Consider the following 19,219-nt stretch of genomic DNA (forward strand, 5'->3'; position numbering starts at 1 on the left):
GGCGGCCGGGAGACTGGGAGGGCTTCCGGGGCTGCCGGCCTGAGTGTAGAGCTGCTGTCATGGCGGCCGCTCTGTGGGGCTTCTTTCCCGTGCTGCTGCTGCTGCTGCTATCAGGGGATGTCCAGAGCTCGGAGGTGCCCGGGGCTGCTGCCGAGGGATCGGGAGGGAGTGGGGTCGGCATAGGAGATCGCTTCAAGATTGAGGGGCGTGCAGTTGTTCCAGGGGTGAAACCTCAGGACTGGATCTCGGCGGCCCGAGTGCTCGTAGACGGAGAAGAGCACGTCGGTTTCCTTAAGTGAGCATCCGGAGGGCAGCGGGAAAAAGGCTGGGATGGAGGCCGGACAGGGACCCCACCAGGAGAGTTAAGTGTCAGGGCGGGACAACGTCGCTGTCTCAGACTGAAGGGGAGGGTGCCGCTAACGGTCTATGCCGGGAGACCTTGGGAGGCAGTCGGATGCTTTCCCTTTCCCGGTCCTGTACCTCTGGAATGAGCATGGCAGGCGCTCACCCCCTGCCATGGTCAGAGCATGGAGTCAGTTATTTTCAACCTTGTTTTGGCCCCATGTGGGGACGATCATTCCTGGGTCCTGGGGACAAGTGGACCTTTATTAGTCTCTTGTTGGATTCTTTCTTTTATATCTCATCTGGTTTCCCGAGAACCTAGTCGTTTCTTGCATTCACTTCAGTCTTTTGGTAGCTTGATATTATGTAGAAAGATGCGACACAGGTGGGAATTCTCAAAACCCAAAGGGCTTCTAGTGACGACATAGACTGGGAGGCTAATGTTACTGCTTCTAAAATTAACAGGCCCTGAAATCCCTAATCAAAGCACTTTTTTTGTTTGTTTGTTTTGGCTTGGGGGTGCGATTGTTGTTCTTTTTTACACTTGAATTCATCGAGGGATTTGCTATATATCACACTTGTCATTTATGTGAAAGTAGGGTTTCTCTACATTGCTTTCTTCTGTCCTTTCGTGCTATTAGTGGAAGTGGGATTTCTGTCTATATTAAAAGACAGGACGAATTTGTTAGCACTAGTTTTGCAGCAGCCTGCTTTGGAAATGTCTAGGCACACCTACGTTGTTTTAAATCTTTCCACCCTTACTTAGTAGGTGAAACTGTAAACTGAAAGAAAATAATTAGGAAGTGTTTCCTTTGGTGGGTTCGTACACCAGCAAATGGTATCTGAACATCAGACAACTTAAATGTGGACATTTAAATCCAAATCTGATTTACATATTTGTTCAGATCATCTAAGTGCCCTTGAGTGGTAATTCCAACCTCAGATTAATAAATAGTGACACAACCAGTATTTTACTGCCATCTGTCATTAAGAATCTGGCATTAGGACATTCTTTAGAGTTTACCCTAATTAATGATGTTTTAATGATACAGTTCTCATAAAGCTTTAGGAATGAGCCTTAATTGACCATTTGGCCACTCTTCTGCTGTATACAGTTCTTTTAAAAAGCAGAGATTTTAGAAAGCTACAGAGCAAAACCCTGTCTCAGGAAAAAAAGAAAAGTTGATGGAGAATTAATGTGAGGAGTTTATGATGATAATCTTATTGGAAAAGGGGTAGGTAATTTGTATTGTAGCTGTTTGAAAATAGTATATTAGAAACAAAGTAGGGAAACAACCCTTAATGTTTCATTGTATCTTTTTTTTTTTTTTGGAGACAAGGTCTTGTTCTGTCATTCAACCTGGAGTGCAGTGGTGATATGATAGTTCATGGCAGCCTCGAACTTCTGTACTCAAGCGATCCTCCTGTCTCAGCCTCCTGAGTAGCTAGGACTACAGGCGGACGCCACCATGTCCAGCTAATTTTTAAATTTTTTTTGTAGAGACAGGGTCTTGCTGTGTTGCGCAGTGTGGTCTCAAACTCCTGGCCTCAAGTGATACTTCTGCCTCAGCCTGTCACATTTTTGGGATTACAGGCGTGAGCCATGGTGCCTGCCATTTTTCCAGCTTCATTTGGAATCATATGACTTATGTTTTTACTAGTAAAATATAATATATAGTAGTTTGTAACCTGCCTTTTTCACTTAATGTTCTTGAACACGTTTTGATACCATTTCATGTTCTTTCATTTGTATGTAGAAAGGTTGATGGAGAATTGCCAGGCACGGTGGCTCACACCTGTAATCTTAGCACTTTTGGGAGGCTGAGGTGGGAGGATTGCTTGAGCCCAGGAGTTTCAGACCAGCTGGGGCAACATAGTGGGGCACCATCTCTACAAAAAATAAATAATTAGCCAGGAGTGGTGGTGGTGTGCACCTATAGTCCAAGCTACTCGGGAGGCTGAGGTGGGAGGATTGCTTGAGCTGAGGCAGTTGAGGCTGTAGTGAACTGTGTGATCGTGCCATTGCACTCCAGCCTGGGCTACAGAGCAAAACTCTGTCTCTCAGGAAAAGAAGAAAGGTTGATGGAGAATTAATATGAGGAGGTTATGGTGATAATCTTATTGGAAAAGGGGTAGGTAATTTGTATTGTAGCTGTTTTGCATGACTAGCGCAGGGCTTTGACTTACGTTTGTGCTTATTGGAGGTGGCTTAGGACTTGGTTAATGGAGGTAAAAGGAATTGGGCCTGAAGATTCCTCATGCCATTTCTTGCTATCATCACAATATATATAAGCCATAATTTATTTAAACAGTCCTCTGTTTTTGGACAGGTGGTTTTCAGGTTTTGTTTTTTTTTAACATAGTAATATTATATTCTATACTTTTTTGAACTTTTTATTATAGAAATTTTCAGACATGCATAAAATAGAATGGCATTCTACTGTTTTGTTTCATGTCTTTTGTGTACCTTCATTAATTTTTTTCTGAAATATTTTTAAATGGTTCTAAGCATAATATGATTTTACTTGTAAAAGCATTATTATGTATCTCCAAAAAATAAGGACTTAAACAAAAACCACGTTACCATTATTGATTCAACAATATAATCATGCATTAATATCATCTAGTAGTCCCATTTTTATGTTTCCTCAGTTATCTCAAAAATGTTTTTTATATAATTGTTCTTTCAAATCAGGATCCAACAAGGCCTACCTACATTTTGTAGAGTACATTTTTAAGGACAAATTTAATTTTTTTTTTTTTTTTTTTGAGACAGAGTCTTGCTCTGTCGCCCAGGCTGGAGTGCAGTGGCACGATCTCAGCTCGCTGCAAGTTCTGCCTCCCAGGTTCATGGCATTCTTCTGCTTCAGCCTCCCGAGTAGCTGGGACTACAGGCGCCCACCATCATGCCTGGCTAATTTTTTGTTTTTAGTAGAGACGGGGTTTCAACGTGTTAGCCAGGATGGTCTCGATCTTCTGACCTTGTGATCCGCCCACCTCGGCCTCCCAAAGTGCTGGGATTACAGGCGTGAGCCACTGCGCCTGGTCACAAATTTTAAATTTTGTATTGCAAACTTTATGTTACTTTTCTTAAGTAAAATGTTTACCTTAGGATGATATATATATTTGCTTTTTAAAAAATTATTTCTGATATTATTTGTGTTCCACCATCATCAGTTTGTTTTTTTCTGGATCTAAAAAAATGTTTTAAAATTGGTTGAGTCAGGGCTGGGTGTGGTCAGGAACTCCAGAGGTCAGGAGTTCAAGATCAGCCTAGCCAACATGGTAAAACCCTGTCTCTAATAAAAATACAAAAAAAAAAAATCAGCCAGGTGTAGTGGCGGTAGTCTGTAATCCCAGCTGCTAGGGAGGCTGAGGCAGGAGAATACTTAAACCCGGGAGGTAGAGGTTGCAGTGAACAGAGATCACCCCATTGCACTCCATCCTGGGTGACAGAGCAAGACTCTGTCTCAAAAAGAGAGAGAGAGAGAAGGGAGGGAGGGAGGGAAGGAGAAAGGAAGGAAGTAGAAAGGAAAAAGAAAGGAAAGGAAAGAAAGGAAGAAAGAAATTGGTTCAGTCAGGGTCCCATTAAGAAATAGAAGATGCACTCAAATTAGAGTAATTCAAGGAGAATTTAATGAAGGGACCAAACAGTGTAGTAATGATGTGGGGAAACAGCCAGACTGTGCAGTACCCTGGAGCTTACAACCTCAAGGTTATTATCACCATCTCTAATCCTGAAGGAAGAGGAGAGTAGAGGTTACTAGAACCTTGAAGGGAAGAAAGCCTGCATTGAAAGACACAAGCCAGTCCCTTGACACAGCCAGTCAGAGGTGGCCTGTCAGTGAGAGAGCTGGGGGGAAAATACACTAAGCTCATTTTCTTTCCTTCCTCCAGTCTGCAAAGAGGAGAAAGGCAGAGAGTGGATCTAAAGGGCAAATGGAAGATGTCCAGCTCAGGCATAAGTTAACTTGTTTACATTTCAATTCTGGCTTAGTTTAGTGTGTGCTTTGGAGTAACATTTTTTCATCTTACTTTTTTTTTTTTTTTTTTTTTTTTGAGACGGAGTCTCGCTCTGTCGCCCAGGCTGGAGTGCAGTGGCGCGATCTCGGCTCACTGCAAGCTCCGCCTCCTGGGTTTACGCCATTCTCCTGCCTCAGCCTCCTGAGTAGCTGGGACTACAGGCGCCCGCCACCGCGCCCGGCTAATTTTTTGTATTTTTAGTAGAGACGGGGTTTCACCGTGGTCTCGATCTCCTGACCTTGTGATCCGCCCGCCTCGGCCTCCCAAAGTGCTGGGATTACAGGCGTCAGCCACCGCGCCCGGCTTTTTTTTTTTTTTTTGAGACAGAGTCTCTATCTGTCACCCAGGCTGCAGTGCGGTGGCTCAATCTTGACTCACTGCAACTTCCGCCTCCCAGGTTCAAGTGATTCTCCTGCCCAGACTCCCGAGTAGCTTGACGACAGGCGCGTGCCACCACACCCAGCTAATTTTTGTATTTTTAGTAGAGATGAGGTTTTACGGTATTAGGCAGGATGGTCTTGTCATCTTACTTTTTAGTAACTACTGTGGATATCATCAGTATTAGTTATTCCTTTAACTATGAAAGAGCCTATGAAGATTTAAGAAGCATTATTTTAATATATTATTATAATATTTGGAATTCTCTGATACAGTTGATTATTTTAGAACCATTTGTTTTCCTGAAACAAACTTTTTTCTCAAAATAGTAGTTTCTCATTTTTCAAACAGATTAATTTTGATCTGTGAAATGAAATTACCAGCTCTTGATAGAATGGTTTTCTAAGTCTAGGAAGTTTAGAAGAAATCAGTAAGGAAAAGATGGATGTTTTTAACTACATAAACATTTTAAGCTTCTAGTAACCAAAGTAAATGGGAATTATTTATAGCAAATAGAACAAATGGTACTTAAATACCTTTTATTATTTGTTAAAAAGAACAGAAAACCAAAAATTGCAGATTAAAACTAGAACAAAAAGCCTTTTTTTTTTTTTTTTTTTTTTTTTTGGAGACAGTTTTCGCTCTGGTTGCCCAGGCTGGATGGCTCACTGCAACCTCTGCCTCCCAGATTAAAGTAATTCTGCCTCAGCCTCCCGAGTAGCTAGGATTACGGGCATGCGCCACCTACACCTGGCTAATTTTGTATTTTTAGTAGAGACAGAATTTCTCCATGTTGGTCAGGCTGGTCTCTAACTCCTGACCTTAGGTGATCCGTCTGCCTCGGCCTTCCAAAGTGCCGGGATTACAGGTGTGAGCCACCGCGCCCGGCCTGCCATTTTTAATAGTAGGAAATTGTTTGCCAGGCGCGGTGGCTCATGCCTGTAATCCCAGCACTTTGGGAGGCCAAGGCGGGCGGATCACGAGGTGAGGAGATCGAGACCATCCTGGCTAACACGGTGAAACCCCGTCTCTACTAAAAATACAAAAAATTAGCTGGGCGTGGTGGCGGTACCTGTAGTCCCAGCTGCTCTGGAGGCTGAGGCGGGAGAATGGCGTGAACCCGGGAGGCGGAACTTGCTGTGAGCCGAGATGGCGCCACTGCACTCCAGCCTGGGCGACAGAGCGAGACTCCGTCTCAAAAAAAAAAAAAAAAAAAAAAAGAAATTGTTGGGGGTGATTGACAAAATTGGAACCGTAATATTGTAATAATAATGTATATTCAATGAAGACATGGCTTTAGAATGGGAATTGTGTGTCTGTCACCTGTCATCTCTACCCATAGAAGGAAAATAATTACTTTCTATGTCAGGCTTCTTTGCTACCCTGGAGTGGTCTTGGGGATTTTCAGAACCTGTTCAGTGTAATTACAGAAACTGAAGGCCGGGCACGGTGGCTCGCGTCTGTAATCCCAGCACTTTGGGAGGCTGAGGCGGGTGGATCACCGGAGGTCAGGAGTTCAAGACCAGCCTGGCCAACATGGCAAAACCCCGTCTCTACTAAAAATACAAAACTGAGCCGGGCATGATGGGACATGCCTGTGATCCCAGCTACTCGGGAGGCTGAGGCGGGAGAATCACTTGAACCCAGGAGGTGGAGGTTACAGTGAGCTGAGATCATGCCATTGCACTCTACCCTGAGTGTCGCATAGAGATTCTGTCTCCAAAGAAAAAAGAAAAGAAACTGAAGCACAGGACAGCTTTTGCCAAGGTTTTGTTTGTTTGCCAGTTGCTTTTAATGTCATTTTTCAGGAGAGTTGATTTGGGAATTAGCAAATAAGAAAAGACTAAGCTGTTTTTCTAAACATGATTTTCATTTTTCCAGGACAGATGGGAGTTTTGTGGTTCATGATATACCTTCTGGATCTTATGTAGTGGAAGTTGTATCTCCAGCTTACAGATTTGATCCTGTTCGAGTGGATATCACTTCGAAAGGAAAAATGAGGTGAGGGCACCTGATTTAATTTTTGCCAAAAGCGAGGCTACTGAATACCTTAGCATATATTCCTTTTAGAATTAATAGTTTAGATGGAAAATTCTTTTTATTTAAACTACCGCTATTCCTTAAAACATTTAAAATATCCTTATGTTTATTTAATCTGAGCATGGAAAAAATTGTAAAGTTGAGCTTCTTGCTCAGGCTTAAAATTTATTTTAAAGCTCCTAATATGATTACATAAAGAAAAGGTAAGATTACTTACTATAGGAGCTAAAGCGCTATGAAAGTTATAATTGAAATATGATTATTAAGTTGGAAATAATCTAACTTTTCTAAATTAGAAATACTATTCATCACCTGTTTTTCGCTGGGATATCTTGATAATACCTCTTATTACCTATTTGATACTTCATTGATCTAGAAATTTCTGTAGTCCTTTCTTTATGGACTCTTTTGTGTTCAATGGAAGTGTAGTATTTCTGGGGAAAACACTGGAGGTGAAAAGAACTATAGTCTAATTTAGACTGCAAGTGTGAAATAACAAAACCTATTTGAAGTTAAAACACTTGTGTAGATATCTGTAGTCTTCAGAGTCAGCTTCCCATTATAATAGAACAAATTTATTTATTTATTTTGTCTCATGGCAATAACATCCTCTTTGGTCAAATCTGACCAGGAAATACATGAAGCAACTTTTAAGTGGTGACGTCTCTGCTTTAAGCTGTCAGTATGACTCCATGTTGCAGTAATAAGGCACAGGTAATGCAAAGGCAAAAACCATTTCTGGAGGTGGAGGACTAATAAGTAATTGTACTGCTGATCTTTTTGGTGTCTGCCCAGCATATTTAGACTGATTTGTAGAGACTCGAAATTGAGCTGACGCATGTTCAGTTAGCACTATAGTATTTACATCTGAATTATGTTTACTCCTAACATTTTTTCTTCTTTCTTTGCTTTCTTTGACATTGAAAGTTTTAAAAATGTAATATGTAAATATGCCATAATTCAAATAGAATGAGTCACATACGGAGCTGTCCCATCTTTTACCTTAGCTGCGTGTTAGTCCATTGATGGATTTGCCCTCATTTATATAACCAGCTGCTATTGATAGACAAGTCATGATTTCTTTCTCTTCCTTTAGCATGTATACTAAACAGAGACAGTTATCAAGAGAATATTCTTTTTTTTTTTTCAGACAAAGTCTTGCTGTGTTGCCCAGGCTAAAGTGCGGTGGCACAATCTTGGCTCACTGAAACCTCTGCTTCCCAGGTTCAAGGGATTCTCATACCTCAGCCTCCCAAATAGTTGGGATTACAGCTACATGCCACCATGCCCATCTGATTTTATTTTTTGAGACGGAGTCTCGCTCTGTCACCCAGGCTGGAATGCAGTGGCATGATCTTGGCTCACTGCAACCTCCACCTCCTGGTTCAAGTGATTCTTCTGCCTCAGCTTCCCAAGTAGCTGGGACTACAGGCGCCTACCGCCACGCCCGGCTAATTTTTGTATTTTTAGTAGAGACGGGATTTCACCATATCGACCAGGCTGGTCTCCAACTCCTGACTTTGTGATCCACCCGCCTCAGCCTCCCAAAGTGCTGGGATTACAGGTGTGAGCCACCGCACCTGGCCTGATTTTTGTATTTTTAGTAGAGATGGGGTTTCGCCATGTTGGCCAGGCTGTTCTCAAACTCCTGACTTCAAGTGATCTGCCCACCTTGGCCTCCCAAAATGCTGGGATTACAGGTGTGAGCCACTGTGCCTATCCAAGAGAATATTCTTGATTTTATCAGTAAAGTAATACTCTAATGCCACTAATAAGTATATTCTTAAAAACAAATTACTTTTACCCCCTACTTTTTAGAGAGACAAGGTCTTGCTATGTTGCGTAAGTTGGAGTGTAGTGGTTATTCTCAGGTGCAATCACGTAGCCCGCTACAGCCTCACACTGACCTTTAGCAATCTTCCCACTTCAGCCTCCTAAGTAGCTGGGATTACAGGCACACATCGTATCCAGCTTCTTCCTTATTTTTGAAGTTAAATTATTGTCTTAGAATATTTTTTTGTCCAAATTCTGATGACATTTCTTGCTTTTGGCTATTTGGGGTAAAGGCAAAGCTTCAGTTAGAAGGTAGTACCTTGCATATATGTTTATAAATATATTTTGATGGAATAGATTGTTTTGAAGTAGATGAATTTTTTAAAGTATTGACTTTCTCATGTCTTTTTGGAAACATGAAGATTTTAAAAAATGTATATATAGGCCAGGTGTGGTGGCTCACGCCTATAATCCCAGCACTGTGGGAGGCTGAGGCAGTTATATCACTTGAGCCCAGGAGTTTGAGACCAGCCTGGGCAGCATAGTGAAGACCCTATCTCTACCAAAAAAAAAAGGTTAAAAACTTAGCTGGACATGGTGGCACATGCTTGTGATCCCAGATACCTAGTAGGCTGAGGTAGGAGAATCGCTTGAGCCTGGGAGGTTGAGGCTGCAGCAGTGAGCCATGACTGTACCACTGCACTCCACCTGGGCAACAGAGCAAGATCCTGTCTCAAAAAAAAATATATATATATATATATATATGTATGTATGTATGTATATGTAAAATTCTTTTATGTTAAATCTATTCCTTAAAGGACTTATTCATGACTTTTTGTATATTTTAGAATTGTAAGCTTGGAAATGGGGGGGTACGTGGATCACAGTATATGTTATATATACTGCTTTAAACATTTTTTTTTTATATTGAAAACAATATTGGAGGGAATGAGAGCTGTTACACAAAAGAGAATACTTGTATTTTTTAAAAATCCTTTTTACTCTGGTTAAATTTTGAATAAAGTAGTCTCAGCAAATAGGAATATTGTTTTAAATATAGACAGTCCCCAGCTTACAATGGTTCAACTTAGAATTGTTATTATTATTATTTTTTAAGTTTGAGAGTCGCCAGGCAGGAGTGCAGTGGCGTGATCGTGGCTCACTGCAACGTCCGCCTCCCGGGTTCAAGCAATTCTCTTGCCTCAGCCTCCTGAGTAGCTGGGACTACAGGTGCATGCCACCATGCCCAATTAATTTTGTATTTTTAATAGAGGCAGGCTCTCACCATGTTGACCAGGATGATTTTGATCTCTCAACATTGTGATCCGCCTGCTTTGGCCTCCCAAAGTGCTGGGGTTACAGGTGTGAACCACGGTGCCTGGCCCTCAACTTAGAATTTTTTGACTTTACTATGGTGCAGAAGCGATACACAGTAGAAACCATACTTTAAGTACCCATAACAACCATTCTTTTTTTACATTTAGGTCAGAATTTAGTAAGTTACATGAATTCAATAAGTTTCTTATTATAAAATGAGCTTTGTGTTAGGTGATTTTGCCACCTGTTGGCTAATGTAAGTATTCTGACCACTTTTAAGGTAGAAAAAATTGTAAAGTTGAGCTTCTTGCTCAGGCTTAAAATTTATTTTAAAGCTCCTAATATGATTACATAAAGATGTACTTTGATGACTCAGAGGCTGATGCAGGAGAGTGGCTTGAACCCGGGAGGCAAAGATTGCAGTGAGCCGAGATTGCGCCACTGCACTCCAGCCTGGGCTACAGAGCGATATTTTGTCTCAAAAAAATAAAAATAAAACATAATTGGGGGTGGGACAGAGTAGAGAACAAAGTGGGATTCATATAAGATCCTAATTTTTTTTTTTTTTTTTTTTTTTTGTGATGGAGTCTCACTCTGTCACCCAGACTGGAATGCAGTGGCATACCCTCAGCTCACTACGATCTCTATTTCCTGGGTTCAAGTGTTTCTCCTGCCTCAGCCTCCCAAGTAGCTGGGATTACAGGCACATGCCACCAAGCCTGGCTAATTTTTGTATTTTCAGTGGAGACAGGGTTTCACCATGTTGGCCAGGCTGGTCTCAAACTCCTGACCTCAAATGATCCACCCACCTCGGCCTCCCAAAGTGCTGAGATTACAGACATTAGCTACTGTGCCCAGCCTTGACCAATATTTTATAAGCATGCAGCATGAATGATAAATTAGTTTTGAATATATGTGGGATTTTCACTTCTGACATTTTGGCAGAGAAATGCTAGATAAAAATATGACAAACATTTTCTTTTAGTAATAAATGCTTAGCTCCCTCCAGAACAAAGGAAATCCCTAGGGGATAAACTATAAACCACTTCGCCATCTGGAGATTTTGATATTCTCTAACCCAGAAGGCTTAGATTTAATTAGCGGTGTGCAGGGAGGAGGCAAGCCATGGGCTTGCTTGGAGTCAGAATTAGATCTAAAATTTGGTCCTCCCTTTGACCTTTGGTACTAAAATGCAGAAGGCCCTGGATTTTCAGAGGTAAAAGTCTGACCCTGGCGTTTGGGGGAAAAAGTCTCGCCTGAAAACTGATAGTTATGCTCCTATACTCATTACAATCTGGGGTATGAATTTATTACTTTCTGCATAATCCAGGAACTTCCAAGCTGAGCAGTGAACAAAATAGTTTCTGGTTATAATTCCCAAATTCCTGGCAGAAACAAATGCATAATCTCTCTGCAAGGAGATACCCTTTGTATCTTTTTACTTAAATAAAGGTAAATTAAATCTACTAACAAAGAACCCAAGAAAACAGTCTACATTGAGTCAGCAAATAAATCAGACCTCCAAGAACTTTAAATAGTAGAATTATTATAGACTGTAAAATAATTTAATATATATTTAAAGTACTTAAGGAAATAAAAGACTTCCATAGAAATGATATACCAAAATAGGCTATAGATATTTGAAAAAAGAATAAAATAGAACTTCTACAATGAATATAGGCATTGAAATGTACAACTAAATGGATGCGTTAAGAAACTGAGCAGAAGTTAGAAGAAGTGGGAGATAGATCAGAAAAGAAATTTCCCAGAATTCAACACAGCAGTGACAGTGAAATAGGAGAGGCAGTTTTCAAAAAGTAAAATGAATCATATGTAAACATGGATGAGAATTTTGATTAAAATTAGTGCATTTTTGGTGAAAAATGTAGTGTTACCTATAGCACTGTTGCAGTGCTTTCTTGCATTATAAAATTTTCTGGCAATATAGCCTTAAAAATTGGTTACATCCGATAATGCATTTCTTAGACCATCAAAAAAATAAAATCCAGTATTTTTGTATCGTATAATGAAGTAAACTCATTACTAAATATAATCAAATAACTTTAGCACCAGAAGGATTCTAAAATAATTTTTGACATAAATAGAAGTTAGGGAACTCATTAATCCCACAGGCCTAGGTAATGACAGAGCTACGGCTAGAAGATTCCAAGTCTAGCATTTTTTTCTCTGTGTTTTGTTGCATATTTTAGACATGTAGATAAAGCTATTTTGGTCAGATTTCCAAGATCAAAAGTTTAGATTTTAAAGCATTTTGGAAAAAGCTGAAGGTGTGTATAAGGCATTGCTGATATAATATAAGCAGTTCTTTTAACCAGTAATGTTTTTAATGGAATTCCTGTTGCTTTCCCCATGTTGCTTTATCAGAGCAAGATATGTGAATCACATCAAAACATCAGAGGTTGTCAGACTGCCCTATCCTCTCCAAATGAAATCTTCAGGTCCACCTTCTTACTTTATTAAAAGGGAATCGTGGGGCTGGACAGACTTTCTAATGAACCCGATGGTATGTATCAGGCTAAAATAAAGCACTTTACTAATACCTAATTTGCTTCTAGGCAGTGGCAACTTCAAACCCCTGTGAGGTAGAAAGCTGAGGTCAGATTGGTTAGAAGAAAGGATAATTGTGAGTAGTTTGCAGATTTCAGAAGAACAGTGGCTTTGGGAATACGTAATGAAGAAAATATAATGAGAATTGCACTGTAGATTTGACTATTGAAATGTGTAATAGAAATTGGATAAATGCTTATGATAACATATTTTACATTTCAAATAGAATAAGAATATTCAGTAAGTCAGTCATACCTGGAGCTGTCTCATTCTTCATACTACCTGCATATTTTTTGTTTTTGTTTTTGTTTTTTTGACTTTTTTTAGATGGAGTTTTGCTCTTGTTGCCCGGGCTGGAGTGCAATGGAGTGATCTCGGCTCACTGCAACCTCTGCCTCCTGGGTTCAAGCGATTCTCCTGCCTCAGCCTCCCAAGTATCTGGGATTACAGGCATGCGCCACTACACCCAGCTAATTTTGTACTTTTAGTAGAGATGGAGTTTCTCCATCTTGGCCAAGCTGGTCTTGAACTCCTGACCTCAGGTGATCTGCCTGCCTCGGCCACCTAAAGTGCTGGGATTACAGGCGTGAGCCACTGCGCCTGGCCGTACTACCTGCATATTATTGGTCCATTGATGAATGTGCCATCATTTATTAACCAGCCCCTATTGATAGCACAAGTAAGGATTTCTTTCTCTTTTTTTAACATGTGTAGTGAAGAAAAAAGTTATTCTATGGTAATTTAAGTAGTTGGCATTATGAAACCGATGTTATGATACTCACTAATAATGAAACACTAATAGCATGCATTCTTTAAACATTTGTTTTTGTTTTTAATTATTGTAGCTACCTAATAATGTACATTTATGAGGCACATGTGATGTGTTGATACAGGCATATGATGTGTATTAATCACATCAGGGTAATTGGGTTATCCCTCACCTTAAGCATTTATCATGTTTTTGTAAATGTTAGGAGCATACCAATTCCACTCTTTGGTTGTTATTTTAAAATATACAATAAATTATTGTTGACTATCATCATGAAAGCAGTTTTTAGAAACAAATCGGCCTTTTCTTTTGCTGTTTTAAAAAATTGAATTGCTGTCTTAGAATTTATCTAAGTAGGCCAGGTGTGGTGGCTCATACCTGTAATCCTAGCACTTTGGGAGGCTGAGGTGGGTGGATCACGAGGTCAGGAGTTCGAGACCAGCCTGGCCAACATGGTGAACCTCGTCTCTACCAAAAATATAAAAAGTTAGCTGGATGTGGTGGTGGGCACCTGTAATCCCAGCTACTCGGGAGGCTGAGACAGGAGAATTGCTTGAACCAGGGAGGGTGGAGGTTGCAGTGAGCCGAGATTGTGCCACCACACTCCAGCCTGGGGAACAGAGTGAGACTGTGTCTCAAAAAATAAAAAAGAATTCATCTAAGTTTTGTTCATATTCCTTGCTGATAGCTATTTAGATCACACATGATCTATATTCGGAGGCTGTATATCCCCTAGAGAGGAATAAATTCGTACCTAGACTCTGTTGTCAGAGATGAAGAGGCAGGAGGGAGACTGGATGGAAGAAGTCAGCAGTGAAACTCCAGAGCTTATTCATCTTCCATGTTCTCATCTCTGAAATTCTGTGGAAGTGTATCTAGTGCTCCAGTGCGTGATGCTTCTAGGTCATTTTTCAAAACTGGTCTGCTAAAGTAGGTCAGTTTTCCAAGAACCACAGTCATCTGAAAAGAGCCGTTAGCTTGCCATTGGATCACCAATCCCATTGCCAGACTATACATTAAAAAAAAGCGAATAGATAGTTCCATTTGCAAACTATTTGTGTTAAATAACACAGTAAACTCTGCAAAAAGATAGGTGGGAGGCACAGCTATGAAGTGTCTAAAGTCCAAACATACATACAGAAAACTTTTACATTCTATAATAGTCCACCATTGTCAGACAGACAGCACCTTGCTGTCATCAGAACCGGTTCAGTAGAATTGAGATGGTTGCTACTAGTGTTATTGTATAGACAACATTTAAATCTTTAATTTCACCATTGGTTGTGCATTTTTTGTTCTATTAACTGTAAAGTGGGGGAAAAATATTTTCTGGATTTTTTTTTTTTTTCTGCAGGTTATGATGATGGTTCTTCCTTTATTGATATTTGTGCTTCTGCCTAAAGTGGTCAACACAAGTGATCCTGACATGAGACGGGTAAGATGATTGTCCAGCTAAGGATTTTTTTTTTTTTTTTTTTTTTAAGAGACAGAGTCTCTGTTGCTCAAACTGGAGTGCAGTGGCACAGTCAGTCTGAGTGGCCTCATCCTGGGCTCAAGCTATCCACCTGCCTCAGCCTCCCAAAGCGCTGGGATTATAGGTCTGAGACACCATGCCTGGCCCCATCTGTGGGTCTTTGAACCATATTGTGATGTTTGCTCTATCCCATCGTAGCTGGGTGGCTTGGTTTTTCTCAATTTTATTCTAGTTCCCAAGCCAAATTAATCTAGAGGTTGTATTAACACAGTATCATGTTCCTGGCATTTAATTAGCTGCTTCCATTAGACTAGATAAATTGTTAGTTCTGCCTGATTTAAAGGCCTGGATCTCTTCGTGTAGCTAAAACATCTTACTAGATCCTAGCCTCTTTGTGTGCCTTACTTTTTAAATAGCTGAAATGTGTAATAATTCTGGTATACTTAATCTAAATATTTTACAAAATGATTGCTCCTATGATCTGCCTTTACTTTACGAAACTCTCTTCAGAGTACATACTCAGTTTATGTGTTCAGACACACAAAAGAAATTCAGATAGACTAAGGGGGATGGATAAGTAGAGGAGTGACCTTTGAATTCTGTACCACGAAGCCATACTGGTTGAGCAGAGGGAGAGGATTTGCTAAGTAGGATGCTTGCAATTTAGTGCCACCACATTTTCTCTTTGAATATTGGCTGCCATTTGAACTCTTCATTTTTTTCAAAAAACAATTGTGCATTTTTCCATTCAACCATCAACAAATATCTTCTGAGTTTCAAAGTTCCCCATTTTATTTAGTATGTTGATGTGTTGACATTTTATTCATTCCTGAGTAAACATTTATTAATCAATTTCTAGGGTCTCGATACTGAGATACAGAAATGAATTATAGGCCATTCCTGTCATCAGTAGGCTCAGTCCAGTTAAATGTAGAAAATAGAATGGATTTATCAAATAGTCTTCTTGCTATCAGGGGATTTTGTGACTATTTCTTTTCTTTTTTCTTAATAGAAATTTATCGGCCGGGCGCGGTGGCTCAAGCCTGTAATCCCAGCACTTTGGGAGGCCGAGACGGGCGGATCACGAGGTCACAAGATCAAGACCATCCTAGCTAACATGGTGAAACCCCGTCTCTACTAAAAAAACACAAAAAACTAGCCGGGCGAGGTGGCGGGCGCCTGTAGTCCCAGCTACTCCGGAGGCTGAGGCAGGAGAATGGCGTGAACCCGGGAGGCGGAGCTTGCAGTGAGCTGAGATCCGGCCACTGCACTCCAGCCTGGGTGCCAGAGCAAGACTCCGTCTCAAAAAAAAAAAAAAAAAAAAAAAGAAATTTATCTTATTTCTTAAAGAAATAAGGTAAATAAAAATGTTTGCTAAGATAGTAGGTGATTACATTCTGTGGAAGGTAATAAGGTGTCTATTCCAAGCAGGAATGGCAGAAAAATATTCATAGGAAAAGAAAGATTTTTGATATTTCAAAATGTCTTATTGGTAAATGTTTGCATTTTTGTTTCAGTGTTAGACTGAAAGTAATACATCCTATGCATTCCTTGTATATGTTAAGCCAATTAACTGTGACATCAGTAGAGGGAAACATCAGAAGTCACATTTGATTTAAGTTCATTCCGGCCGGGCACAGTGGCGCAGGCCTGTAATCCCAGCACTTTGGGAGGCCAAGGCAGTGGATCACCTGAGGTCAGGAGTTCGCAACCAACCTTACTAACATGGTGAAACCCCGTCTCTACTAAATACCAAAAAATTAGCTGGGCGTGGTAGCACATGTAATCCGAGCTACTTGGGAGGCTGAGACAGGATAATCGCTTGAACCTGGGAGGCGGAGGTTGCAGTGAGCCAAGATTGCGCCATTGCACTCCAGCCTGGGCAAGAAGAGCAAAACTCTGTTTAAAAAAAAAAAAGTTCATTCCTTGTAAAGTGCTTTGCACATCGTAAGCATCGTAAAAAGTTGATTCAAGAGCTTCAGAAGCTCTCTTCCTTGGCACTGCCCGCAGAGGTGGCATCATCTCCTACTTGGCATCATGGCTGCCCTCAGATCCTTTGTGAAGCCCAAGATCATCAAAAAGAGAGCTAAGAGGTTTATCTGGTACCAGTCAGACCAATATGAATTAAGCTTAACTGGCAGAAACCTAGAGGCACTGACAACAGTGTTCGTAGAAGATTCAAGGGCCAGATCTTGATGCCCAGCATTGGTTATGGGAGCAGCAAAGAAACAAAGTACTTACCAGCAAACTTATCGCAAGAACAGAAAACCAAACACCGCATGTTCTCACTCATAGGTGGGAATTGAACAATGAGATCACTTGGACTCGAGAAGGGGAACATCACACACCGGGGCCTATCATGGAGAGGGGGGAGTGGGGAGTGATGGCATTGGAAGTTATACCTGATATAAATGACGAGTTGATGGGTGCTGATGAGTTGATGGGTGCAGCACACCAACATGGCACAAGTATACATATGTAACAAACCTGTACGTTGTGCACATGTACCCTAGAACTTAAAGTATAATAATAAAATAAAAATAAAAAATAAACCCCAAAAAACAAAAAAACAAAGTACTTACTACCCAGTGGCTTCTGGAAGTTCCTGATCTACAACATAAAGGAACTGGAAGTACTGCTGATCTGCAACAAATCTTACCGTGCTGAGATTACTCAGGGTGTTTCCTCCAAGAACCACAAAGCCATCTGGAAAGAGGAGCCCAGCTGGCCATCAGAGTCACTAGTCCCAGTGCCAGGCTGCACACTGAGGAGAAGGAATCAGTGGCTCATGTGCATGTTTTATTTGTGTTTAAATAAAACCACAAAAACTGAAAAAAAAAAAAATAGAGCTTAAGAATTGAACAGATTGAAAAATAGAGTTGATACGTTTGCAGGGACTCAAGAGCTATTACCATATACATTTATTTCTTAATTACTGGGGCATGTTAACATATTTGATTTATGTTTACAATATTTCTTTTCCTAGCCTTATTTGTAAAAGCACCTTCTCCTTTAAAACTTAGGAATAAATTCTACTTTTGTGGGAAAAGCTCAAGCTAATATCCTAACAGTGTTCAATTTGAAATGAAATCCTAGTGTTATGTTGTGTGCCTATAGTCCCAGCTGCCCAGGAAGCTGAGGCAGAAGGATCACCTGAGCACTCTCTCTTAAAAAAAAAAAAAAAAAGAAAAGAAATGATAGATAATGCAGTACTTGCTATCTTTTTCATGTATGAATGGACTAAAGTCAATTTTAAGTTCACTTTTAGAATGTCACTTAAAATTTAAATGAAGCAGATGTTACATTAATATTATATAACTATCAAACAGTACTTTATAGATTTTTGGGTCAATTAAGGGGGACGACAAATACTCAAAAGTGCCAAGTCCTATCCTGTTTTGCCAATGACTTGTTTGTAACAGTGTGATGCTTGCTTCAGAGTCTAATCGAAGTCACCCGAGCCATACAGCATTCGTAGATTTATGAGGCTTATAAATGAACTCGTAGAAATACAGAACTTATTTTCCAAACTTTACTGATACCTCGATATATAGTTAAAAATTAATATTCTGGTTATATGCATCTAAAGAAAGCATGAACTTAAAAATGTACTCATTAAAACAATAAGAAAGCACTTTAATCAGAAAACATAAGATAGGAATATAATCAAATATATTCATTATCAGAAAAAAATGTTCTTTATTAAGACAAGTTGAATCAAACCTTAGGCAATCATTTATTGGACATTTACTAGGAGTCAGAATGTTTAGTGGTATAAAGGAGGTATGGAAAATAGTTACTAATGATACATAGGTGAAGTACTATTGAGTATGATGTTGCATCATTCCCAGAACCAGTACCTTTCACTTGTTCTGCTCCTTTACTTTTTCTTTAATAGGAAGTGTTAGGAGTTAAAAGACTCGAAGGATCCTACATATAATTGTGCCTTGTCTTCTTGCAGGAAATGGAGCAGTCAATGAATATGCTGAATTCCAACCATGAGTTGCCTGATGTTTCTGAGTTCATGACAAGACTCTTCTCTTCAAAATCATCTGGCAAATCTAGCAGCGGCAGCAGTAAAACAGGCAAAAGTGGGGCTGGCAAAAGGAGGTAGTCAGGCCGTCCAGAGCTGGCATTTGCACAAACACAGCAACACTGGGTGGCATCCAAGTCTTGGCAAACCGTGTGAAACAACTACTGTAAACTTGAGTCATCGCGAACGTTGATCTCTTACAACTGTATATGTTAACTTTTTAGCACATGTTTTGTACTTGGTACACGAGAAAACCCAGCTTTCATCTTTTGTCTGTATGAGGTCAATATTGATGTCACTGAATTAATTACAGTGTCCTATAGAAAATGCCATTAATAAATTATATGAACTACTATACATTATGTATATTAAAACATCTTAATCCAGAGATCAAATCATCTTTCTTTTTTGTTTTCACTTAATGTTTCTTTTTTTCTGACAATTTTCTTCAATTATCTGAGGCTTGAAATTGACCTTTCCTGTTTGAAAGGGAGTGGTTGTT

The 19,219-nt window shown here is 40.0% G+C and overlaps 1 protein-coding gene across 1 annotated transcript; it reads left to right on the forward strand.

The window, feature by feature from the left end:
- The first annotated feature begins 6 nt into the window (after positions 1-6).
- LOC105463649 (ER membrane protein complex subunit 7) lies at positions 7-19,112 on the forward strand. Its single transcript, XM_011710854.2, has 5 exons — positions 7-295; positions 6,625-6,744; positions 12,259-12,397; positions 14,565-14,645; positions 18,646-19,112. The coding sequence occupies exons 1-5, from the start codon at positions 60-62 to the stop codon at positions 18,796-18,798; spliced, it is 729 nt and encodes a 242-aa protein (XP_011709156.2). The 5' UTR covers positions 7-59; the 3' UTR covers positions 18,799-19,112.
- Positions 19,113-19,219: the final 107 nt, after the last annotated feature.

Source organism: Macaca nemestrina, chromosome 7 (genome assembly GCF_043159975.1).
Source record: "Macaca nemestrina isolate mMacNem1 chromosome 7, mMacNem.hap1, whole genome shotgun sequence".
In the NCBI taxonomy this organism is placed as follows: domain Eukaryota; kingdom Metazoa; phylum Chordata; class Mammalia; order Primates; family Cercopithecidae; genus Macaca; species Macaca nemestrina.